The sequence below is a fragment of the Filicampus tigris genome, chromosome 7 (genome assembly GCF_054856515.1).
Source record: "Filicampus tigris isolate MCC_2025a chromosome 7, RoL_Ftig_1.0, whole genome shotgun sequence".
NCBI classification, from domain to species: domain Eukaryota; kingdom Metazoa; phylum Chordata; class Actinopteri; order Syngnathiformes; family Syngnathidae; genus Filicampus; species Filicampus tigris.
The window spans coordinates 7,698,202-7,724,748 of NC_141223.1; the positions used below are offsets into that span (position 1 = coordinate 7,698,202).

The window sequence follows — 26,547 nt, forward strand, 5'->3', positions numbered from 1 at the left end:
AATTGCGGTGCAGATAGGAAGCAGACAACTTTCTCATGTTTTGGCAGGTATGGTGTGCACGCATGTGGGAGTGCCACGACTGATGTCAAGCACTTACATAATTGATGACTTTGAGCTGGAGGGACGCTGCATCAAGGTCATAAAGCTCACCTAAAAGACAGGGCAGAGAGGGAGAGTGATGACTGCAAAACAGAGAGGAGCAAGGGCAAAAAAAAAAAAAAAAAAGGCCGAAAGTCCGAGGCAGGAATGCAGAACATGTACGCCATTGGACAGAAAGCAATCCCCGGAGAGATGCTTTGTGACAGAGAGGTCAGGGAGCGGTGAACGCGAACCAGCAAACAGATCCCGGAATAATGAAGACAAGACAAGTGAAGACTGCAAGGAAGGAGGAAGCGAAGCTTTGACAGAGAGGCAGCGAGACAAAATGCAGGCACGGACGGGCAGAGGCTGAGAGACCCCAAGGCAATTTTCATTTGTTGACAATTAGAGACGAGTAAATAAAGCTTATGCGTGCCCGTGTCTCCGGGGGGCAGCATTCTCGAGTTGCGTTACGCATGCGGTTCGGAACATTGTCTTAGCAAAGCCGTCCGCTTTCACCCTAGCTGCCACACATTCCCAACGCCGACGAGTCAATCTAAATTCGGAGATCTCTTCATCAGCGCGTCCTACTCTATTAGCATTGGCCGCCTCGCTACGTGCGCGTGTGATTACGTACCACAAAGTTGGAGGATGTTGCGGTCCAACTCGCTGTAGTCCTGGTCTGAGACATCCAGGTGCAGCAGTGCGTTGTGCGACTGGATGGGGGAGGGGCTGAGCGGGGGTCTCTGGTAGACCGCCTGAACAAGATGGACGCGGACGCATGCCACCGAGGCCTGCGATGGGGGAAAAAAATAAAAATAAAACACAGATGAGCGCACGCTTAACACACCGATATCAAAAGGTCGCTCAAGGATCGATGTGAGCGATATTAACTTTCTGATGAGATGGAAAACTGCTTCATGGGTTTATAAAGTACGCGCAAGGTTAAATGCAGAATGTGCATCTTGGATAAGTAAGGTCAAAACAAGAGCTAATGCTGTTAAGGTCAACGTACATGTTTTTCCAGCATGCTAAGATGCACTTCATCCTGATCAGAGAGAGCACCACAGCCCACCTGCAACACACACACGTACAGTATAAGAAACGAACAACATCCAGTCCCATCTGCTGTCTATGTGGACATCATTTTACGGCAAACTTTTCTACATCTCGTGTGATAACGCACTGCAAGCGGAAATCAACCCAAACACATTTTTTTCAAGAATATGTTCCCAGCAGGCCAACTAGTTGAAACGCAGCATTCTGATTAATATTGTGTTTGTGGAATATGAGTTAAGCAGCAAAATTCACCCCTTTTTAGCCATCTCTGGGGGCGGCCATTTTGTCACTTCTGTCGACTGAAAATGACATCACAACCGCTCAGGGCTCAGGTAACGACCAATCACGGCTCAGCTTCAGACCTCGACCGGTCAGCTGTGATTGGTCGTTTCCTGAGCCCTGAGCAGTTGGTGATGTCATTTTCAGTCGACAGAAGTGACAAAATGGCCGCCCCCAGAGATGGTTAAAAACGGGTGGATTTTAAATCTTAACTCATATTCCACAAACGCAATATTCATCAGAATGCCTTTTTTCAACTAGTGGGCTTACATAGAACATATTCTTGAAAAAAATACGTTTGGGTTGATTCCCACTTTAAGTGCATTGTCACATGAGATGTAGAAAAGTTTGCCGTAAAATGATGCCCACATACGTTTCCCCTTTAAGACCCTCAGTCTGCATTCACCATACTGTGTGCAGATTAGTGACAGGGAGGACTGACCAGTAAGACAGCAATGGCCTTGGCCCGCTCCTGGTCCAGGATAGGAATAACAACAGCTGAAAGAGAGAGGAAGCAAGGAAAGAAGGCAGGAGAGCCAGTATATATGTTAAGGCACTCATTTAAATTCACTCCTTTAAGCACCCTTTCATTTCCCCTCCATGTCCTTGCCTCACTCTAAATCAGTTTTATTTTGTATCCAATTTGTTTCTCAGTTGTTGTTCCTAACAGAAATGTGTGAATGGAACATGGAATATGAATTCGACAAGGACACAATAAACGGCCTTGCACAACACGTTATTATCGTCATTGCAGAAAAAGCAGCAGCGGCAGCATATGATGACAAGAAAAAGAAATATTCATGAAGGTGCAACTTTCTGGACACGTGGGAAAAATAACCACATCATCTTTTGACTAAACGTGTCCGTCCATCCATTCAGCCATTTTCTGTCTTTTGCTTATCCTCACTTAAACATGTTATTTATCAATTCATTGAATGCTTCAATGCATTTTTGGTTCTTCTTTCCGTTCCTTACCATCTAATCACATGAAAAAAAAATGAATCTCCACTTCATGTCCGCTTTAGAACACACAGAAATGCCTTGTTTATTTGATTGCAATTCAAAGAGAGTCTATGCATTATTTTCCATGCAGTTTGCCAACCCCCCTCACCTTTTGTTTAAACATGTATTTTATCCTCCCACATACTTACACGGAAAGGAGTACACACATCCTTACACACTCGCATCAAGATGTTGGAACGAGGCATATGTATTCCAAAATGTGTTATGCATGATGCGTTACTTTTTTCTCATTGACAAATGCGCAAGATAGTTTGTCTATGCACGAGACAAGAAGTTCCTGCGTCGTTTCAATTGAGGAACTCATTGAATAGTTTATTCGAGTGAAGCCTGCATGTGACTATTTTTTTCTACTTTGATTATATTCTGAACCGTGCAATGTTTAGGTGGCATGTTATTTATTTGACTCTTTGCATAAGTATTTTGAGACTGCTGATTCTTTTGATCTGTTAAAAACTGTGTTACTAAAAGCTGTTTTTTCAATGATCTTTGTGACTGAGTAATTGTTGTATTGTGCCAGCTACGATTTTGTATTCCTTCATGCTTTTGAAAATATATATAGATTTTTGTCAAAATTACGGAAATAATACGGCTGGTTTTTTTTTTTTCAGATAATATTGCATAATAGCAGTCACCATAAATAAATAAATAAATAAATAAATGAAAAAATATACAGATATTCCATGTGATCGGAATCGGTATCGGCCGATCTCACTCATGCATGATCGGTATCGGTGTCATAAATCGGAACATCCCTAATCGTGACAATTTGGGATATTGTGACATCCCTATTAACTCATTCACTGCCAGACATTTTCAGAGCCCCTTTTACCCTAATGTTTGAAAAATTTTGAAAAAAATATATATAAATAAGTTCCTGGGATTGAATGGCTTCACTGTGAAAAGACAAGTAAATTCGTCAATGGCAGTGAATGAGTTAAGATCATATGTGAAGCACTGTATGTATCTATACATACCTCTTTGGTGTGGCTTTAGTGGGGCTGCAAGACAGATTCTGTATTTTTCTGGCAGTTCCGATGAGGGAAAGCCGGCACACTGACATCGTTTCAGCTGATCAACAACACTCCTGTTGAGAGAAGAGAACGCGTGTTTGATTTAGGTTCGACAAATGCAGTTAATTCGCCGGACTTCGTGGAAAAACAGCGAGCTGAAGCTCGACAAAGGACACCCGGAGCAAATTGAAAGTGCCTGCGTGAGAGTAGGACAAAAAGCTCTGAAGACCCCATTGTGAAATGACGCGGGATTGATGGAATTGTGTGTCTACCGGGAAATAACAGTACACTCCCTTCAAGAAGTGCAAATTGGAGCCATGCCGCCAATTCCCTTATTTTTGCTACAAACAAAAAAGATTTTCGGTTTGACATCAAAAGATGAGACGAGCTCAACCTCACAGCTTTTATTTCGAGGCATTTACATCAAGATCCATCAAACAACCTCGAGGATTTGTCACAGCTGTTTTCCTCAAGCTACCTACTTGGTGCCCGTTTCTTGGTCCACGAATCAGGACATTCCAAATGCTTGTATCGGATAGAGACAAACGTTTTCGCAATTTATGTAGTCTTTACATTCTCAGGCAAAACTGGACCATTCTGACAAACATTAAACATGAAGCGCTAATCTATTGTTGGAACATTTTGTGCTTCAATCGTGAATATGGAAATGAGTAATAAAAAAAAAAAAATTTTTAAAAAGTAATTTCACCCATGCACACAGGTGAACTCCTCATCTCTGTTCTTCATTCGATAATGTCCCGAACTCTCCAGCGGTGACTCACACACGGCACAAAACAACCATTACATGCTCGAAGCAGCTCAATTCCACCCCTAGCCTCGCGGTCATATGTGTATGCTGCAGTGACGGCTCACTAAGAAATGGTGCGTTTCAGACAAAAAAAAGCATTATTGTCGCAGCTTACAAAGGTGCCAAAGGGGACTAACCTTTATGTGTCGCCCATTTGCTTTACTGTACAATCATTGAGCAAATTTACACAGGGGAGGGAAAAAAAAACAACAACAACAAATGCAGTAGTTTCCATGGGTGGTCAGCAGAGACACACCAGAGAGCACCACTATAATTTGGTCGGCACGTGGCAATTAATGGGATGAGACAGTAAAAAGTACATTGTTTACCACACGGTAAAAAACATTGAGGTGGCAGTCAAAGCTGGGCCGCGCACGCGGCATGAGTGTCATTTAAATACACAGCGTGTATAAGGACGCCATTTGCGATGCAGCTGATGTATTACGCCGTAAGATGAGTGGAAATGCACCTGTGTGTATGTGGGAGTGAGGACTTCATCATGTCATCATTATCCACATCAGGGTGGCTCTAATGTCATTGAATCCTTCCTAAATGTACATTGTGAGCTTCATTAGGCATAACTGCGCAGCCATCAGTGAAACGCACATAAGCGCGCACCGAGGGTGCGTTAATGTGCATCAACATCTGACTCAGTTGATACTAATCTGAATCGTTATGTAGCTCGAGCACATTCTGTGCAGATTGTTATTGATCTTAAAGCAGATGGTCAGAGCTTAGTGAAGCAAAGAGATATATTTCATGCTGTCAAGTGATAACAATTTGGTGACGAATCAATCGCAACATTTTCCAGAATTGATCGCGATCAACTGTATTTTTCAACTGCGTTTTTTTACAAAGCTCGGAACCGAGTAAAATCTTTGAATTAATGTGGAAAAAAAAAAAAATCAAAGTATATTTTTATTGAAATACTGTCCTTATAGCTTTATTTGATCCTTGAATACGATTCTTTTCCTGTAAAATACAACAGTTGAACAATATACCAAAGACGTATCATTATTATGATTGTGATTTGATACTTTTGCCAAGTGCGCAAATTATTTTGGATTTTCTCCAATGAGCCGTCAAGCAACTTTTTAAAGCAAAACTAGGTAAAAGTCCCTCTTTGCGACAGTGACTCTCCTCTAAGTTTGGCTACAAAGTGAGCAGAGGTCAGCTGCTACTGCAAGTAAATAAAACCGAGTTAACGGAGTTCATTTGTTTTAATGCGTTATAAGATTAATTAATCTTGATAGTTAATGCTTTAACTCTGATATATATATATATATATATATATATATATATATATATATTGTATAGACAGTTTCATCAGTAATGTATTGTTGGGTTTTCGCAAGCGCCGCATAGGAAGCCATGGTAGTAGCACACAGCTTCAAGAGAGCACTTTAGACGACATAGCTGGCCTTCTTTTGGAACTCGAGTATCCAGTCACCTCCACTAGCCCTGCAGAGTTCCAGCCGCTGAAGATGAGGAAGTGGAGCATCAAGTATGGGACAGCAGAGTGGACAGATAAATAAGGGTCAATATCACTATGAAGTGCATTCGGTGTGCCATCAGAGTCACTCGGTCATCAAGAAAATGTAGCAGAATAACGAAACTCTGAGGTCTTATTATCAGTGGCCAAACATTTGCACACATACAAGACTGATTCGGACCAACCAAATAAGCCTCTTACATTGTGTGTATTTTTCTCCCACTGGATATACAGTACGTGATTTGGACACATTGCTTGACCAATATGCATTTCCAACAGCACAACGTTTATTTAATACAACGGCTATTAAGCTCAATGGCAAATCACAACTTTTGGGGGTGAAATGAGCACGTCTGAAAGCTAAGTGATTGACGGGCTCCTTGGAGGGGACTTGGTTGCTCTGAGGGAAAAGAGGAAGGTGTAACCGCAGAGGTTGCCATGGCAGACCGAGCGGTATGAAGAGAGGCCAGCGTGTGACGTGATTGAGCGCTGAGCAAGCTCATAATCATCCCTCTTCCCTCCCGAATTGCAATGCCTCTCAGGGCACCACCCCCCTTGACAAAGCCGCAGCAAATCAGCGCACAGCAGTCGGTCACTCAAAGCAAACATCTGCGGCGCGCAAAAACAACACGCACCTGATCTTGCCCTCGTGCGGCAGCTCATGTGGCGGGTCGTCCGACAGCAGCCTTGAGTTTCCCTCCAGTGTGTACACACATACACAGTCCTAGAATGAAATACACGCACACACGTACACATTGCTATGTTACGGTTTATTTTTGCGGTATCACAGAGTTTTAAGCAATATCTTTTTAAGGGTCTTTACAGATACAGGCAAGTCTGAATTTAGAGTGACAAAATGGCCGCCCCCAGAGACGGCTAAAAACGGGTGGATTTTGTTGCGTAACTTATATGGTACAAACACAATATTAACCAGAATGCTGTTTCAACTGCATAGAACATATTCTTAAAAATATATATGTTTTGGTTGATTTCTCCTTTAATTGTGTCTTTAAGCCTGTGGGAGGGGTAAAACCATATAAAAGGTTTTTTTGTATGGTTTTATTTGATTTTATTACCCATTGTGGGTGGGTATGGAACATATACCCTGTTCTAAAAGGAGATTCACTGTAATGCATATCTCTGTTCTTATATGTGCAGGGGCATTAACTTCGCCACTCAGAGAATACTGTAAAAGTATGTGTGTGTGTGTGTGTGTTTATACCGTGTGGGGTAACAGCGCCTGCACACCGTCTCGAAGGGCCACTCGTAGCGAGCGCACATCCACAATGGCTGCCAGCTGCAGCAGAGCATCCTGTGGAAGGGGACAAACATATGACCTTGTTTCTGTTTGGCTGCTCATTTCAAATAAACATTTGATCTTCAAGTCGGAGCCCTGAGTCGAAGTTCTCTCATCTTGTGTTACGTCCGAGTTTTATGTCACAAGCCCCTTAACGAGCTGCGGAACTCTCTAAGCAACATTCAAACAGTGAGACACTGGAGGCACTTTAACGGAAACGCTTACGAGGATTAGTCTTGCTCTCCTGGACATGTGATGAATTTGATTCATGCACTGTGAAAAGCTAATGTGTGCCAATTCATTTGCAGCATTTCTTAGGCAAGAAAAAAGCTCATTATTCATAAACTGACGGTGTGAAGAGGGCCCAGCAAACAAATATATTGGCCCTATAAACGACAACATAAAAAATAACAACAACAATACATTTGACTTGATGCACTACGCATTCGTGGTAATCTGAAGAGAGTGTACTTGTCGGACAAGTTTGGATTTGAGATTTCACACTTAAAGCCACATTTCCACCAGGCGGTACAGTTCAGTCAGCTTAACCACAGGAATGCGGCTGCCGCTTTTTGATTTCTTCCCATCCCACTCGTTGATTTAAACACACAAGGAGGCGGACAACGTTCTGGCCACCGGTTAACAGACAGCAGTGCTTGGCAGCACCCTCGGCAAGCATTTTAAAGTGGACCATTGCAGTCATCACATCAGCTCTCTGTTCTCTTTGGGCTACTACATTCATGTCCTTTTACGACGTAAATGCAAGAAAATGCATTCGCTAAACCGTACCGCATAGTAGTGGACATTTATTGAACAGAACAAAACTAATCGTGGAATTTTCCAGTGCTGTTCATCCATTTGTTGGTTAACTAGCACATTTCAATATTAAACTAACAAATGAAACATTGTGGAGGCTGAGAAAACCACTCTATTACATTTTGGTGTGGAGACTGATAAAATGTAAGCATTCTGACCTTTCTTTTCCCCTATTTATCAAAAGAATAACCCCGCCCCACTTTCCTATTTCTTCCATTTCTGAGCAAAGAGTGGAACTCATTCACTGCCAGACATTTTCAGACCCTCTTTTACCCTAAGGTTTGAAATCACTTAAAAAAAATCTAAATAGTTTTCCGGGATTGAATGGCTAGACTGTGAAAAGACAAATAAATTCGTCAATGGCGGTGATTGAGTTAATAAAAGAGGTTTGGTGCTGATCCTTGGCCTGCAAACTGTTGTGCAGTAGTTTGTAGCCATGAAACAATTTTAGAGGAGATGGCTGCCTTTGAAGTTTGTTTCAAGTCAGCTTCTTCAAGGCAAATGAAGTCGGAACACATGTTTCAACTGCGCCTTGAGAAGTTTTGCATCCCCCTCCACTAACTTTAGCAAAAAGCGCAGGTCAGAACTACAATTCAGATGTTGCGTATTCCGACCACAGGGATATTTATTTACACACTTGGTGCCATTTACTTTTATCCCTTCCAGTTACCATGCTGCATTATTACAACATTTTAGTCTGTGGGCATCTTAGCGGGACATCAAAATGTGATAAAAGCATTGGGAAATAGTGTAAGAAATCTAAGATGCTTAAGACACAGCTGCTTTCATGACGGTGAATATAAATAGGAAAGATGAGCATCAAGTTGAAAATATTGCTAGATCATATTCAGCTTGTCCTTTCTCTCCGGAATGCCTGCGAGGCCTCTACCAAGGATGTCCAACTTTAAAAACTAATTCCTCCCCCCCAGCCTATTCTATCTTCTTGTCTGCCACTAACTCAGGCTCAGAATTCTGAATAAACAGGAAGGACAGGGGCATTTGCGTGTGTGGGTGTGTGCGTGTGTGTGGGGATGGGGGAGTGGCGTCTGCTCGGTGGGGCGGGTCAAAGTGTGAAGGATACGAGCCGGGCAAAAAAAAAATGGGAGTCGAGGGGAGAGTCTAGTCACGCTTGAGCACTCACTGGTGCTTTTTACGTACGATTAAACGTGATTCGCTTTGATCATTCAATCAGTCGGCCAGGGTGCCGTAGTAATGAAGTTGGGCCTGGGCCAGCCGGAGAGAATCGCCTTCAGGCGGAGTGCGTTGCATCGTCAAGAGTTTGAAATGCTTGCGGAAATCGTCCCAAGTAATGTTTGATTGGGAACGGGGAGAAACTCAGCCGCCGCCCACAATTATCCGTCACCGTGTGTGTCTATGTGAGCGCGCGCACACTATCAGCGGAGGTGTGCCTTGATAAATGTCAAAAGTCTGGCTTTTGACCTTCCACAGTCATCATTCCTCACAATAATCCCCAACACATCTCTTGCGTCGATGCTGCTTCAATCTGCTTCTCACGCCTCCATCAGATACACACTATTTTTTGTCTGTCACATAAAGGAATCAGAGCGTTTCATTTTCCAGGATTCAAGGAAATTTAATGTCATACCATGACCCATTTTCACATGATTTGGCAGAAAATAGCCCAAGACTTGTGCAAATAAAAAGAAAAGAACAAATAGGACAAAATGAATACAGGCTATAGCGATAATGGGGATGCTTATTCACGGTTTAAATGTGTGAAAGACGCAATGCTGCAAAGGAGTGGATGCAGCAGATTGAAAATTCAAGAGCCTTGAATTGCACGTGGGATTTACAAGGTCATTTTGTACTTAACAAAAAAAAAAAAATAGCGTTTGAGAATAAAGGATTTGTCCTGTGGTGACGAATAGCCATAGGAAGTGAGGGGTACTGATGTCAGGGCTACAGAGTATTGTTTGAGTTTAACAGTAACAGCTTGCGGAAAGAAGAGGCTCCTCACCCTGGTGTTACTGCTCCAGATGCGCGGTAACCTCCAGCCTGAGGGCAGGGGATGGAAGAGGGCGTGCATGGGGTGTGTTGGGTTCTTGATGATGCAGCGAGCCCTCTTTCTGCATCTGCTAGTGACCATGTCTGTGGTTGTGGGGAAACTGTTCCCCATAATCTTCTCAGGAGTCTTTACCATCCTTTCGAGAGACTTCCTTTCCGCAGCCGCGCACTTCCTGTGCCGCCATCTGATGCTGGTGCGGACGAGGCTCTGCGCCGCACATGTGTAGAAGCTCTTCAAGACACAGCTCCCCAGTCGGGCATGTCACGGCTTCCGAAGTAAGTGGAGACTTTGGCGAGCCTTTTCAGCAGACAGGCTCGAGGTGAAGTTCTCGGAAAGGTGGATCCCGAGGTGCTTGTAGCGGAATATCACTTCCACTGCTGCTCCGCCAATGTGCAGAGGGGCGAGGGGGGCGTCTGTCCTTCCCGAAGTCCATCACCATCCCCTTGGTCTTTTTCACATTGATGCAAAGATTACCTTTGCACCATTCCACCAGACGTTTTACCTCCTGTCTGTACTCGGACTCATCGTTGTCCACAAACTTCAGTATAAGACACCTTGGTAATTTTGCAGAGCAGTCGTATGTTGTGTGAAACGGGAGGGGGCTCAGCACACCGCCCTGGGAGAAGCCAATGTTAAGGGTGATGGAGGAGGAGACAGTGTTGTGGATCTTGACAATCTGTTGTCTGTTGGTCAGGGAGCCCAGGGACCCAATTCCCCAGTTGGACTCAGCCCAAGAATGCTCAGCTTTTGCACCGGGTCCTGTGAGACGATGGTGCTGAAGGCGGAGAAGAAATCCAGGAAGAGCGGGTGGACGTGGGAGTTTCTGCTTTCCAAGTGGATGAGGGCTGTGTGTGCCACTGATGACATGGCATCATTAGTGGAGCTGTTAGGAACACCGGTGAGGATCCACAGTGACGTCGATGGAGTTTTTGATCCGCAGCCATGATCAGCTTGTCTATCCGAATGAGAGCTACTGGCCGATAAGTCATTCAGACCTGTCACTGTGGAGGTCATGGGTATGGAGATGATGGAGGCAGTCTTTAGGCAGGTTGGGACAGATGCTAGTTGGGAGCCAGGTGTTGAAAATGTATATTGGTACCTCGGTCAGCTGGTGGCCATAGTCCCTCAGCACGCTCCCTGGGGTATCGTCAGGGTCTTTGTCAGTTGCATATCATCAGGTAGTGATGAGAGTCTGACGTAGGGGGTGTTGCTGTCCTTAGAACGGGAGAAGAACTGGTTGAATGCGTCTGGCACAGAGAGATGTTTTGAGCATTGCGCATCCTTGATGGTGTAGTTTGTGATGCACTTAATGCCTTTCCGCATGCTCTGAAGGCCATTGGAGATGAAGTGGTCCTAGATTTTTTGAGCATAGTATTTAGCCCTCCTGATGGCCGCAGCCTGCTCTCTTCTTACTGCCCTGCGTATTGACGCTTTTGTGTGAGCTGAAGGCCGAGCCTTCACCCTAGCCTTCAGAAGTGCTCTTATCTCTTGTTCGGGTAGATAGTGGTGGCCTTAGTGATGGAGACATCATTAGCACATTTTGAGATGAAACACAGGAGGGATGAAGCGTATTACTCCAGGTCCGCTTGCGATTCCCGAGTAGCTGCTTCACTGAATATTTGCCAGTTTGTGCACTGAAAACATTCTTGAAGCATAGAGGAACCATCATCGGGCCACATCTTGACTCCCCGGACTGTGGGACTGGATCGTTTCCCCATCAGTTTATAGGCTGGGGCCACCAGTTTAGAGATGTGGTCGTAAAAGCCGAGGTGGGGCTCGAGGAGGGCCGTGTATGCCCCGCGTATGTTCGTGAACACACAATCCAGCATGTTATTCCCCTGTGTTGGTATGGTCCCTGCTAAAAAAAACAGTATAGACCAGATGATTTTGTGTTTTCGTGCTGGTCTTGCTGGTTTCACCAGCTACTAGCAGGACGACAGCATCATGCCGATCTTGCTGCTGTCACAAGCGTACCAGCAGCAAAAGAACAACAAAAGCAGCCAAGATTCAAACATCCAAACCTTCGGTCACTGGCCAACCCGCTCAACCAACTGAGCCAAAGCCGCCCAGCAACACTTGCTGTTGTTGCCCTGCAGTTAGCTGGTGGAACCAGCAAGACTCCAGCTGGTCTCCAGCTATCACCAGCTCTTGACAGGGCCCCAGGACCGAAAGTTTGTTTGTTTGAATCTTAGGTAATTTATTTTGCTTTTGCTGCTGGTCTTGCTGGTGAACAAAAACACAACAAAACCAAACTATTCTATGATGTTTATTTTTAGCAGGATATGACATACTGGTGAACACTCAGTAGAGTGTCCATGAATTTTACACGGTTATAATAACCTGCGACCACACAGCTTGTACTGTGGGGAGCTAATAGTGTAATGGAACACCCGCAGCGCCTTGATAGCGTTAGTATTAGCATGAGCTCCTGAAGCTATGTAAACACAGATGACATCAACAGCCTGTGAGACAAGTATTGGCTGGCGTCTAATGGTCAAATGCTCTTATTTCCTCGCAGCAATGGCTCCGTATAAGACCACTAACCTTTGTTGATGTAAATACATAGTACACCCCTGCGTTTCTTCCACAAATAGGAATCATGGTCCGCTCAAAACTGTCGTAGACCATCAATCTCGACGGTTGAGAGCGGCAAGTTGTCATTTAGCCACGTTTACGTCAAATGCCATCAAAGCACCGAACAGTTCCTCATCCCACTGGTACCACCCAACCTCAGGCGAAATAAGTCCATTTGCGAGTCCAGTGAGCGAACATTGGCTAAGAAGAGTGATGTTATCAATGGCTTGCTAGCCTTTAGCTGAGCTAGCACGTTTACCCTGCTTTTGTTGCCACGAGCAACACTTTCTGTTGCCAGCCAACCCCAACCCACCAATGCTGTGTACCGTTTGGTTCGTAGGAGCTGCAGTCTGCCGAGAGTACTTTGAAATGTAGATGAAATAGTCGTCATTTAACTCTCTCTAAATTGGTGAGAGCTATACTTCACATGTGTTATTAGCGTTGAGCGCTAAAATTGGTTTTGAAGTCATTGTAAAGGTGCTTGATCCTGGGAGAACCGGCGGCACTATTACTACCATCTTGATTACACTATTTTTACCTGAAGAACCACGTGCCTTTATTTTATGCAGAGGTTTCAATAAAGGGGCGGGAGTGGTTAGCGCGTCCGCCTCACAGTGCAAAGGTCGTAGGTTTGAATCCGACTCTCTAAATTGTCCCTAGGTATGATTGTGAGTGTGTTTGGGTGTTTGTCTTTGTGTGCCCTGCGATTGACTGGCAACCAGTTCAGGGTGTGCCCCGCCTACTGCCCATAGACAGCTGGGATAGGCTCCAGCACACCCGCGACCCTTGTGAGGATAGATGGTTTGGATGGCGGACGGTTTTGATAAAGGATACAGAAGATCCGTGACACACGTAACATGGAGGACAGGGTCATGTGTATATTAGAATAAACGGATGTGTCAGTTTTCAAAATGTAAATGGCGAAAAGAGACATTATTTCATTATGCTAACAAGATTATTATTTCCCCAATGCCATTTCATTTTGAATTAATTTGGACAAAGCTTTTATCGGAATTGAAAATGTCATGGCAACACTATGATATCCTGCAAACATGATTATGATAATGGGGTATTGTCGTTATTGTATTTATTTCCCCATTTTATCTTTTAAATCAACATTTGTTCTTCACAATTTGCTTCAGCGTGAGTGTGCAACCCCCCAAACTATAAATGTTAAACGGAATCAAGGCCTTACGAACACATGAAGTCATTTGTTGTCTTTGTCTTTTCCTTCCCACGAAATTGCATCATGCCATCACTCCATGTTTTCCTCCCATGTCTCCTCTCATCTCCTACTTGTCTTTTTTTTTTTTTTTTTTTTTTAATCACCAGCATTTCTCATCTCTCTGAGAGCTCTGACATTTTGGATGGCACCTGTGATGAGCACAACTAAACAGATCACTCTCATTTGGATTTTATAGCCCACAAATCTACCAACACTGCCACCCTCATACACACGCTGCATTATTTGTAAATGTTTCATGCACCATCCATTAATCAGGACAGTAGAAACAATTTACAGAATATTCTGCAAACAAAGGTTTCTGTTCGACCAACAAAAAAACAAAAAAAAGCTGAAAAAAAAAAAGAAAAAGTCAAAAGACCTGCAACATGGATGTGAAACACCACATGGCTGAACATACTGTATCGAGACCTTTCATTCGGACCCTGTTACCATATTTCCTTACAGTATATAGTGGCCAGTGGTGTTTATTTACTAAACTGCAATATTAAATATGCTGCACAACGGCTCATAATTCATACCACAGTATTAAAAGCATCCCTTCACGGTAACGTTATATATCATGATACAAAATGTAGAGTAAGAAATATTTTTAATTTAGTAATAATTAAATCAATGAATCATTTCTGATTAGTTATATATTCCATTTGAGAAAGTGAATTGATCAAACAAACAACAACAACCGAAAAACTGTTAATTATCTGCCAAACTGTTGTGTTTTTCACATTCTATAAAAAACTTTTCTCTCTTGCATTACTGTGTATCACAAACAGTTACTGGAACAATTTATGCACTCTTCAACCGAGACACTTGAATAAATGTCAATAATAATAATAATAATAATAATCCGGTTTCCTCCCACATTCCAAAAACATGCATGGTAAGTGCACTCTCTAAGTTGCCTCTAGGTGTGATTGTGAGTGCGGATGTTTGTCTTTGTGTGCCCTGCGATTGGCTGGCAACCAATTCAGGGTGTCCCCCGCCTACTGCCCGAAGACAGCTGGGATAGGCTCCAGCACGACCCGCAACCCTTGTGAGGATAAGCGGTATCGATAATGGATGGATGGATGATTATCATTATTTCTGTTTCTATAATTTTAAAAACCATTTTGTGCGCTGCAACACACCCACCTCTAAGTGGCTTCCAACTGTAGTTAAACAAGATACACATCTCCTGAAGTACGCACTTCTCTCCTGCAAGAGCCACACTCATAGCCCACCTGAAGAGCAACCGAGCCTAAAATATCTGTGGGGAGCCAGTGTGCAACAGGTGCAAAAATCTGAGAACACAGCAGTCAGCACATGGTGTAGAGATAAAATGATACTGTTCTTTGACTTGAGGGATAATATCATGTATAGGTAAAAAAAAAAAACTTTACTCTTTTCCCTGAACCACTATCATGTCATTTCAAAGTTAATGAAAAATGAGGTAGACATCTGGAGCAGATCTGTGGGGACAGCTCTCTCTGCAAAGTTTAATCATGTCTACACAGCGCACAAGTGGGCGCCACGAAGTCAAAAATATAATGTGTAATGTCAATATGATTTCCCACTGCGCAACCGTAGTAAGGTTATATTTGTACAGGCATTTGATATTTGCCACACTCATCTGGCTGGCAGGTAAGTTAGGGGTCACTGATAACTTTTCGCTTAGTTCCATCTTTCATTTTATTTGTATAAATTCCATAACACAGATAAAACTATGTTAGCACGTCTGCTTCACAGCCCTGAAGTTTGGGGTTCAAATTTGTGTTGGTTTCCTCTAAATTGACTATATTTGTGAATGTAAGTGTGAATGGTTGTTTGTCTGTATGTGCCCTGCGATTGGCTGTCACCCAAAGTCAACAGGGATGGGCTACATCTTAGCCCCGATCCTAATGAGGATAAGAAGTGTCGAAAATGCCTGGATGAATTCCCACAATACACCTGACGAATATGCCTTTGACGGCTCATCACAATAAGGTAGTGCTATTCATTAACTTCCATATCCCGTCAACAATCAGGTGGTGAAAGCAAAATGACATAAATAGGAACACTGTTGTATTCGTCGGGCACTGTGGGGTATGCTCATCATATAAAGCAAAGCAGGGGGGGCACAAGGACTCAGATTGCAAAGAACCACTGTTAATCTACTCCGAATAACAAGAGGCTGCAAGAGCAACAATGCTGACATTTTCCCCGCTATCTGATTTGCATCCATTTGCTTAGATCAGGGACGGACGGGCAACGTCAATGATGGAGGGGGCAACGTTTTTTCATCAGCGCTAGTGGTGGGCCACATAGGACCACACACTTCCTAAGCAGATGTATAGTAAAAATGCCATTTACACAGTATCTTAATATTTCATGCTTTCATATTTCATTTGAACAGCCAAAATATAAACATATACTGTGATTTCCCCCCCCCAGTGCAAAGGGCTCTTGTGCATAAAAATGACCAACCAAGGTTGGCACGTGAGGTGCAAGAAATCATTTTGTGCATTTTTTTCCCACAAAAATCAACACACTCAAAATGTTAATATTATTAAAGTGGAAGTCAACCCAAACATTTTTTTTTTCAAGAATATCTTTCCCAGCAGGCCCACTAGTTGGCTGTTTTCTGAATCTGAGCCGTGATTGGTCGTTGTGAGCAGTTTTGATGTCAATTTCAGTCGACAGAAGACAAAATGGCCGCCCCCAGAGATGTCTTAAAACGAATGCACTTTGCTGCTTAACTTATATTCGACAAACTCAAAATTAATCAGAATGCCGTGTTTCAACTAGTGGGCCTGCTGGGAACATATTCTTGAAAAAAAATATGTTTAGGTTGACTTCCGCTTTAAGGTATGTTTGGCGTTCATGTCATTTCAAATCCCCAAATTATTCGGCCTACTCACATTGCAGTATAAGGAAGTAAACGCAATTAAGACAAGTCTGCCATCTAGTGATGAATGATGATATTGCAACTTTAAACCGTAGAATGGACCGCCGCTATTTGCCGATCGAATAGCAAAAACCCGGGTATGGCTGATGCTCATTGACATGCACTGTTAATTATCATCATCTATTTGTAAATTCCCCAAATTATTCTAAAAACGCCGATAATCCTCCAATATACATAAAATGTTTCATGAATACTGTATGTGCTGCATGTTTGGATTTGGGGTCAAAGCACAAATACAATGATGGATTGAAAACTTAACTTAAAGGTGTATTTGCATGAAAATACACCCAAACAACAATCGATGGTCTGGCTTTGCACACTATTTTCCCTGAAAAGTGGTTGAAGGATCAGTCTCTATATTTTCCGTCATTTCTTTTTTCCCTCCCACATGGAATTTTATTTTTCAAGAAGTCATAATCCAGACGAGCAATGAATTTCATTCCATTCATCCATCCATCCATTATCTGTACCGCTTATCCTCACAAGGGTCGCGGGGCGTGCTGGAGCCTATCCCAGCTGTCTTTGGGCAGTAGGCGGGGGACACCCTGAAATGGTTGCCAGCCAATCGCAGGGCACACAGAGACAAACATCCGCACTCACAACCACACCTAGGGGCAATTTAGAGTATCCAATCAGCTTACCATGCATGTTTTTGGAACGTGGGAGGAAACCGGAGTACCCGGAGAAAACCCACGCAGGCACGGGGAGAACATGCAAACTCCACACAGGGAGGCCGGAGCCGGGATCGAACCAACGACCTCTGAACTGTGCGGCGGACGTGCTAACCAGTCGACCACCGTGCCGCTCATTCCATTCACTTCATTCAAATTTAAGATTGTGGCTTGTGAGTGAAGAGCCTGAGGTTTCAATAACTCAAACGGCATATGCATGTGAGCTGGGGGGACTAAATGAGCTCCTCTCTCACAAAACTGAGAGGATGCCCTTGAGCAAAGCATCAAGTCGCCCAATGTCATTTCCTTCCCAGTGACAAGCGCGCATGTCAGGGGTGTCCAACTCCAGTCCTCAGGAGCCACTATCCTGCATGTTTTAGATGTCTCATGTCACATTTTCATCATAAACAACAGTTCGGCGGCAAAGGATTTCGTCATAAATGCAAATATATTTTTCTTCACTGTACGTTTTTAGCTGCACTTCGTTTTGCTTCTGAATTGTTACTACACAGCTGTTTATGTTCCTTGTAGTCTACTTTCATCAAGTGCAGATATGCATTTTCTATAGAATTCAGCTACACTCACAGTTTAATGGCTAATTTAGCAACACGACTTTTTTTTCCTAACCGGTTAAAACCTTTTAGCACTACTCGGTTGGAAAAAAAAAAATACATTCATAATCCAAAAATGGATTGGTTCATTAAAATAAAGTGACAGCTTTTGATTTTCCTCATCCATGTGTCATTGCTTTTCCCTAATACAAAGTGGAGGCAGGAGATGTGGAGACTTCCAACAGGCAGTGGAAATATTTGATAACTCATTCTCTGCCAGCCATTTTCAGACCCTCTTTTACCCTAACGTTTGAAAAAAATATATATACAAAAAATATAAATAAATTCCTGAGATTGAATGGTTGGACTGTGAAAAGACAAGTAAATTCGTCAATGGCAGTGAATGCATTAAAAAGAAAGCGTTATAGTGTTATAATGGAGATAATAATGATGTTAGAAAGCAAAACAGGATATGATGTGTAGTTATCTTGACTATGTGTCTGCAAATTCAGAAATTAATGATGTAAAAAAACTAAAAACCGAGACACTGAGAATGAATTTGCCAACATGAGCAACATTACCTTGAATCAAAACCTAATTTAAAATGAGCAGCATTATTTCTGGTGATTTATCGAAGGAAACATAGTGGAGACAGTTTTCATCTATCGTGATTTACAGTCTCAGTTGTGCTTTATTTAATTCCACGTTTAATTTAAAAATATATTCAGTCAACCAGTTAGCTGCAAAAAAAAAAAAAGTCCGCTAATACTAATATCGAACATACGAGCTAATAGGCTAACATGGTGACGTTTGAATCCTAGGATTAGTGTAGGAGCCTTGAGGGGTACTAACACTTTTTTTTCTTATCTAATAAACTGTTTACAGGGCCGTTTTGATTCTTCAAATCCGTATTTCAAGACTTTGGCTTTTCGACCTTCATCAAACACCTTGAGGACGAAGGACAACCAAAACTGAGTATGATTTTCGTCATCCTCGTGTAGGCCAACAGATTTGTATGTAAATTACATTTACATGATCAGATTAGCCCCAAGATGCCTTAGAGGAGATCAGAAATTTCAAACATGCACTTTCAGCCGTTTATCGAAGGAGACAAAGAAAAATAGTCCAACACGCAAATCAAAAATGAGAACCCGCTCTACAGGCATCCAAAACTCACGACCAGATGCCCACACACTGATCAATCAAACAATATGTTGATTTGATACATCAGTAAATTGCGTTATGAGCTTGATTACGGAACAATTTCAACTATTAAGCCAAGATACTCCAATAGAGTTTCATTTGTAATCATTTTTAATTAAAGAGCCTCCACAAAATATGGAATTTACCATTTAGGAATTAGAACACATATAGTGCCTCACTTTTCAGCAACTCGAAAGTATTTGGCCAATTTGTAAGGATCGTCATACACTTTTATACTTGAATGAAAATCATTTTTCCTGAATTACTTATATCGCCTCACCAAATTCTTAGCTTCACAACTAGTGAGGCTTTGCCAGGCATTACGTGCAACCATCTTCGACTTGCTGTTTATGTGTGGATTTTCCTGTCTTTACAAATGGATCAAATATTTGGTCTATCAAGAAAAATTCCATCCATCTTTCCATGCACCGGTTGTATTAAAGCAACACTGTGTCATATGTCAGTTTTTGTTGATTATGGCGGCGCCATGTGGACAAAAGTGGTAGTGTTTTGACAAGAGTCAACCACATTTCCCATGCGCGCCAGGGCGTAGTGTCGTGAAATCCTGAGCTCTCGCTAGCATGCAAGTTGGATTGAATTGCATTTCTATTTCCAGCGGCTGTGTGAAAGATGAAATGCAATGACATAATTCATCTAATTTTGCTTAAACAATACTTTTGGTTTTTGTGTTTGTTTTGGGGCTTCTGCCATGACACCAGCAATAGCGTGTAGACGTTCGAGTTCCTCATAGCGAAAGGAGGAAGTGAGTATGCCGTAAAGCAATTAGGTACATTTGTATTTTTTTTGTGTGCCCGGGTTGCTTCCATCCTCCTCAAAGTTGTTTGGTGCGAGAAAAAACGATACAGAACCCCCCCAGGGCATGACAAAAGTCCCATTCAACTACATGTAAGTCAATGTTTCATCAAAAGAGTTGCACATTTTTTTTTTATTAAGATCGATTTCCTGCCCAGTGCTGCTTTAAAGCAAGTAATAGCTCGCGGGATCTTTTTGTCCGAGATGCCATGGCAGCTAAGCTCGAAGACATACTTGCGACTTTGCTAGACACAAAGATGGGAAGACCAGATGATATTTATCAAACTTTACAATATTGCTCCTTTTCCTTAATTAATACCTCGAAGCAGGCCATCTAAGGTTTTAAAGGAAAAATCATTACAAATCTCTAAGTGGTACCGTTTGCAAAGCCGTTGTGGCTATAAAGGAAAAGGCAATGCGCACACTCCTCGAGACTCATGTCGCCGGTGCCAGGGTGACCGGAGGGACCAGGTGGTGATGCAATGGGTCCTGGTTGTTATTCCAACAGAGCTGGGTCTCCAGTAGCATCACTAACATACTGGAGACACATGCACTGTAGAATACAGCCAAGCCATGATGACAGGCCCCGCCATGCTTTTAAATGGACTTCTACCCTTGTTCGAACAATCCATGGAATGACCCGCAAGACCCCTCAGATCCGTCCATTGAGAATATCCCGCTGCACAAAAACTCCATTGCAGCACAGTTCAGTTCAAACGGCACATACGTAGATATAGATAAGAAAATATTAATCACCATTATTTTGGCAATGATTGAAATCACGATTATTCAAACGATCATTTATGTTTTGGTACAAAACAACAAAATGCTGAAAAATAAAAAATATCAAGACAAATACATTTCTGTGAAACACTATAATCATGTAAGTTCGAATTTGTAGAATTAGTTATTATAGAATAAGAAAAGGTGCAAATAAATTCAAGAATGATTTCCTTGTGTGTAAACAAACAGTGTGTTGGATATACATGCATATTAATCATCGTTTTTTTTAAGATTATGCCAATTTTGGAATCGTGGAATGTAATAATCATAAATGCAATTGACTTTTGATGAATTGCACAGCCCTAATAGATAGAAGAAGGGAAACAAGAAACGAGAGAGCCTCGATGAACAGGGAAATTTGATTCATAGTTTTGAAATTTGATTGATAGTACATGCACTAAAAAAAAAAGAAACGATTGCATTAAATTGATCCAAGAGAGATTTTCGAAATGCATGTGAACGTCCTAGTCCGACCAAGTTGAACTTTTCAAAACGTGGATTAACACACACAGGCAGCAAATCCTCTTGCAGGCAAATATCAGAGCTGCCTTTCCTTACATGCTCAAGTTGCTGTATAGACCGTAGCAGAATTTCACGAGAAATGAATTCGTACAACATGTAATTGGGGAATTCCTTTGAACTAACGGAGCGCACAGTTGTTTTGAAATACAAAATCGGAACAAGCCATCAGAATCTATTTCATCAACTCTGATTGTAGCAGTCTACATTATACTTTTGATCAGCATCCAACAATTGCAGGAGGACCTGCACAGCTACACACATTTTTTTTTCAGCACACCGTTGTTATCCATTTTACAGCATATAATATCAGTCTTTCTTTTTGTGTCCGGCGCATTTAAACTGGAAATTCTAAGAGAAGTGTGAAAAGGTGGCGCGATCAAACCGTCTGTAACACGATTAATTTGTACTGTTCATGTAAACAGACCGACTGATGACATTCATGCACTGATTTAGGAAAAAAAAAAAAAATCGCTCTTTTGGCAAAAAGAACTTTTCACCTGGTTAGACAGAACTTGCCAACATGTTTTCATTGCGATGCGCCCGTGTTGAATATTGGTGAGCACAGGTGGCAAAAGTCCAAAACAACTAAAGCACAAGTGTGGCTGGTTGAACATAACTCAAAATTCAATTCAAATCACACTTGTGGAATGATCTGAGGGGCCCCTCCGGAAATGCAGATCACATACCCGCACACACATTGCAACATTATCGATCAAGGCAGCTTCAAACGCTCCGACAAGCACTTCATGTCGTCCAAATCTCATGTCGACAAAAAAAATACTTCCGTTGCTTGAAAAGCAGCCGTTCGACCCGTGCATCGAGCGACCTTGGCGCAAATCGTCGTTCGAGTATCCGTCAGCAAACACTCGAACCCGCACGGATTAAACTGTTTTGAGGTGAACGTTTGCTTTTGCAAGAAGAGTCTGGGGTTTTGGGAACGTAGCTTGAAAATGGGGTTTTGTGTTCACAATTTAGAGAAAGGGAGAGCAGCTTCTGAGAAACGCGCCCGTGAAATTGATTTCAATATCACGAGTCAATAACTAACGCGCGCAACCCTAACCCCATCGTGACTATACAACATGTAACTTTCTGACAAAAGACAAGATCTGCCAGCCTTTCTCTCATTGTAAGGCCTTAATCTCCTATGGAGACAAACAGAGAGAAGACAGCTGTTTCTGCCTGGCTTCGTCTCGATAAACTTTTAATTTAAAAGAGAGAGCGAGGGAGGGAGGGAGGGAGGGAGGGAGGCAAAAGGAATGAGCTATATGACAGCCACTAATTGCGCAAGCCACTAATTGCATTTTCTGTAGTGCTTGTCTCCATTTGGGTCAAGGGTGAGCTGGGGTCTATCAAGAGGTGGGCCACACTGGACCCATATGGACAAAGAGAATTAGTCATGGAAAAAAAAAAACATAGACAATCTTTAGGCTTAAGTGTTGGAAGTGGGGGTCCTGGCTAATGTTTTTTTTTTTCTTTTTATATTAAAAATTGCTTTGTGTTGCGTTGTAGCAGAACTTCCAAAGTCTTGAGAGATGATGTTTTAAGGGCGTGCAGAGGTGGGGCGCCACTCCCCCCAAAAGATAACAAAAAAAATGTTTGATTCATGTGCGTGTTTGTGAAAGTCTATCTGTTGTGGCCTTATAATGGTAAAATGTTGCGTAACTTTTAATTTCACTAACTTTTACTGCCATTAACTCATTCACTGCCATGAACACATTTATTTGTCTTTTCATAGACCAGACATTCAATCCCAGGATTTCATTCATATTTTTTTCCAATTTTTTTCAAAGGTTAAAGAGGGGCTGAAAATGTTTTGCAAGTGAATGAGTTAAAACGATGAAAAAAATTAAATTCCTTTTTTAGGTGGTCGTCGTCATACAAATTCCCGAGCTGCTCTTGAACGAATTATTCACTACGACACGGACGCGCAGCAGGTGTTTGGAGGTACAGTACACAATGTGGCGGGTCATGGCGGCAGGGCTGATCTACTGTGCAATAAACAAGCCGCGTAAATTGACTCAAACCGTTACGTGTTGATAATGTGCATAAATCAATTGGTCAGTCAGTCATTCGTTACGGTGAAAATTCTACCGACAGGGAGATGTCTGACTCTGTGCTCGAGCCCTTTCAGATGAAAAAGTTAAGCGCATTTAAATCACTATGTGCCAAAAAAGTCAATTCGGGAAATGATTACCTCCCTCGACTTGTTAGCTATTTCTATGGGGGAAAAAAATACAATCTTTATTTTCTGCTCACAATTTGTGCTCACTGCTTTGCAAAATCAGTATGTTCGGAACAACGCCGTTATGTATTTGTGAATTATTACTCCTGGTCTCATTTGCTGAGGTTTTGTTGGGCCTTTGTGGATTTCAAGTTGGGTCCCAGCACTTTTTTTTTTAGGAATGACTACATGCTTAGGGTTTGACTCACAAAATGTCCGAAAAAGGTGTTGATATGGTTTTTTTCTTGTTTTGCTGAAAAGACATAGATAATTTGTTGTATTTCACGGAGGACTAATGAAATCGGAAAGTATTCACATTTGACCGAAAGTCAAAGGATTTGGATCCTTTAAAATTATATTTCAAGAATGTTCAATCAAAAGCCTTTCTTCCTTTATATTGTGTGTGCAATGAGTTTGCTGGCAACAATGATGTTTCACTCCCTTCCTCAATTGTGTGTCTTATTTAGGGGGCGGGGTGGGGGGGGGGGGTGGGGGGGGAGCTGCAGAGAATAGATCAACGAACATCAACGGAGCTTCGGACATGACATGGGATTTCTTTTATTTTTTTTGGCCACAATATAAACAAAACATGGACACAAAATGATCATTTTTTGGCTATGAAATAAATGGGCGGACAGATTACTAATTTGAGGGTTAAATTCTCAAGAACAACATCTGGGTGAGCAAACGGCGTATATATTTGCAGCAAAGTGCACTGGCTGGTGTCCTTCAAGGCAAGTGTCGGTCAGCATTAGTATTCTGTTCTCATCAATGGCCTACGATTGACTGTTTTGAGAATATCTTTGAAGCTTATTTCCGCCCGAAAAGCAAATTCAATCTGACGACGATATGGCCTCTACCTCTACCTTTCCATTTCCATAAAAGGAGCTCTCAATTTGATTATCCATTTGTTCACTTAGGGAGCGCTACATTTGTACTGAACGGCCAGAATTGAGGATTTTGTGCACACATTAAATTTATATTATCCATCCATTATCCGAACCGCTTATCCACAATAATAATTTAAGGAAAAAAAAAAAGTTCCTTTTTTAACTTTGAGCCTCCAAAGATCTCCGCCTGGTTATAATAAATATTACTCATCTCAAGATCAACCGTGCTTCTGTGACTTAATGCACATAAAAGTAAATAATAACATTTTAACATTTTTATAAAAAAATAAAAATAAAAGTAAACAGACTAGGATCGTTTTCTCTTCTATTTCCTCATTTAACATGTCAAAATCATCAAATACGCGTGAAAAAATGGTTCAATGAATCGGCTATTCAGAACTTCAAAGAAGTGTCGACTTGTTGACAAATAATCCCGAAATGAGAGTTGCTGAACTAAGAAAATGAAATTCATCCCCAATTGTTTTGTTTTGCTACGCCTTTAAGAAGACGGCCGTCACTGACAAGGCGCAATCAGTTTTGCAGTGACAAGTTTGCAAAAATATCAAACGTAGCACTTATGCACAAGATTGTCAGCGTTGCCAAGTGATTGCAAGGTTTCTCTTGCATGTGCTAACATGAGTGACATTTAAGAAAGGATGTGCATGTTTTTTTTTTTTCATTTTTTTTTTTTTTAACTTAGCCCACTTACAATATGCATCACTTCTTTTGCAGCCAGCTTAGTCTGTCGCGCCTCTTTAGACCCGTTGATGAGTGTGAAATTAATGGGAGCAAATTAATTCGTCCCATTGCTGCCGCATAAAGGCGCGTGTCATGTTCCATTCGCTTCTTTGAATGAACAACATGGCTTTGTGCTGTGTGACTCTCGCACTCTCATTAAACCTGCAGCCCGTCATTGCCCATGCGATGCGGCGCTAACACTTCCATCCATGGTGGCTGCCGTTGCGACAAAGTCACTGATTACCATCAGCGATGACGGTCCTACCGTTGGTCGCGATGGCTTTCTACATTCGTGCGTGGAGTTGAATTGTGTTTAACTGTCGCCGCCAACGGCATGAGGTCCATTTCGCTTCGCAGTCGGCTATGGTTGTTTCACAGTCGCAGAGTCTGTGCCTTAGCCCAAATATGTGTTGGATGTATACAAAAAGATTTAGGAGCCTAATTATTAAACAGGTTAAGCATGAAAACGCCACCATTGGATAAATGCTTAGTATAATATTACAGCGAAATCCAAGAATTGGACCTTGGTTGACTTTGATCGCGAGGGAGAGAACATGCTCAGGGGCTACTTTTACACAGACAAAATTTCTTTTGTCTCCGATCAGAGTTTGGATTAAAAATTATGATGCATTGTTTCAATGGACACTAAAAATAGTGATCCGATTAGGATTTACGATTATTTTGACATGCGCGAACTGACCGAATATTTCCGGAAATGGTAGAAGAAGAAGAAGACTTCCATGTCAACAAAACATCACTCTGTCCATTCCTACTTTAAACGTTAGCATTATTTTGCGTAATTTTCCCGTTTGCGCTCTTACGTCGAGTTAACACTTTCTAATGGAGATGCAGACCAGTTCAGTCTTGCGCCCGCCATGTCTTTCACACGCTCTGCTTCTACTAGCTTCTGGGAATAACAGAAACTTGTATACTAACATCACGCGGTAAAGACGGTTTGTTCCGAAATTTCAGAATAAGTGTTTTCATGCGCGCCTATCGGATTATCAATCGACATAAACCCCCTTTATCGTTTGGAATCAAATTTTTATGGGTTCGGGTTTGATCGGGTCGCAATCAGTGTCTGTATGAGGTATTTTTATTCCGATCAGGCTTTTAATCCGCATAAATGTGTCCATGTCAAAATTGCCAATCTGGCGCAACTGTCGGAATGTGTGTTTACGAAGCAGACGGCAACCCCTTCCCACCACAGTCCGACACTGATATTCTGACAGACCATGGGGAAACGGAGTTTTGGGCCAACGAGGCTACCATGGCCACCGGAAAAGAGACATTTAACAACTAGGCCTTTTATTTGTTGATGACACAATACTTCCTTACGATGGTGCCATGACATACAAAGCGGCATGTCCCATCGCAATGTGCCTGATTATCATCGCTCGTCGCAAATGCCTCATCTCAAATGTCGACCATGTGCCAATCAGAGCTGTCCAAATATCACAAATGACCTTGTGGAAACGGCACGATTGGAGCCCTAGTTTGAGACAATGCCAGGGTGCTCGTAGACAG

General features: G+C 42.2%; 1 protein-coding gene across 2 annotated transcripts in view; it reads right to left on the bottom strand.

Annotated features, from left to right (window-relative positions):
- The window catches only part of pde2a (phosphodiesterase 2A), a 144,840-nt gene that overhangs the window by 19,479 nt on the left and 98,814 nt on the right, over positions 1-26,547 (bottom strand). For both annotated transcript variants that reach the window (XM_086035626.1, XM_086035627.1), the window contains exons 3-9: positions 6,972-7,061; positions 6,385-6,473; positions 3,414-3,523; positions 1,859-1,914; positions 1,094-1,153; positions 716-872; positions 98-150 (exon numbers count right to left, since the gene is read on the bottom strand). In XM_086035626.1, the coding sequence (XP_085891752.1) occupies positions 98-150; positions 716-872; positions 1,094-1,153; positions 1,859-1,914; positions 3,414-3,523; positions 6,385-6,473; positions 6,972-7,061 (615 nt within the window). The remainder of the gene's footprint in view (positions 1-97; positions 151-715; positions 873-1,093; positions 1,154-1,858; positions 1,915-3,413; positions 3,524-6,384; positions 6,474-6,971; positions 7,062-26,547) is intronic.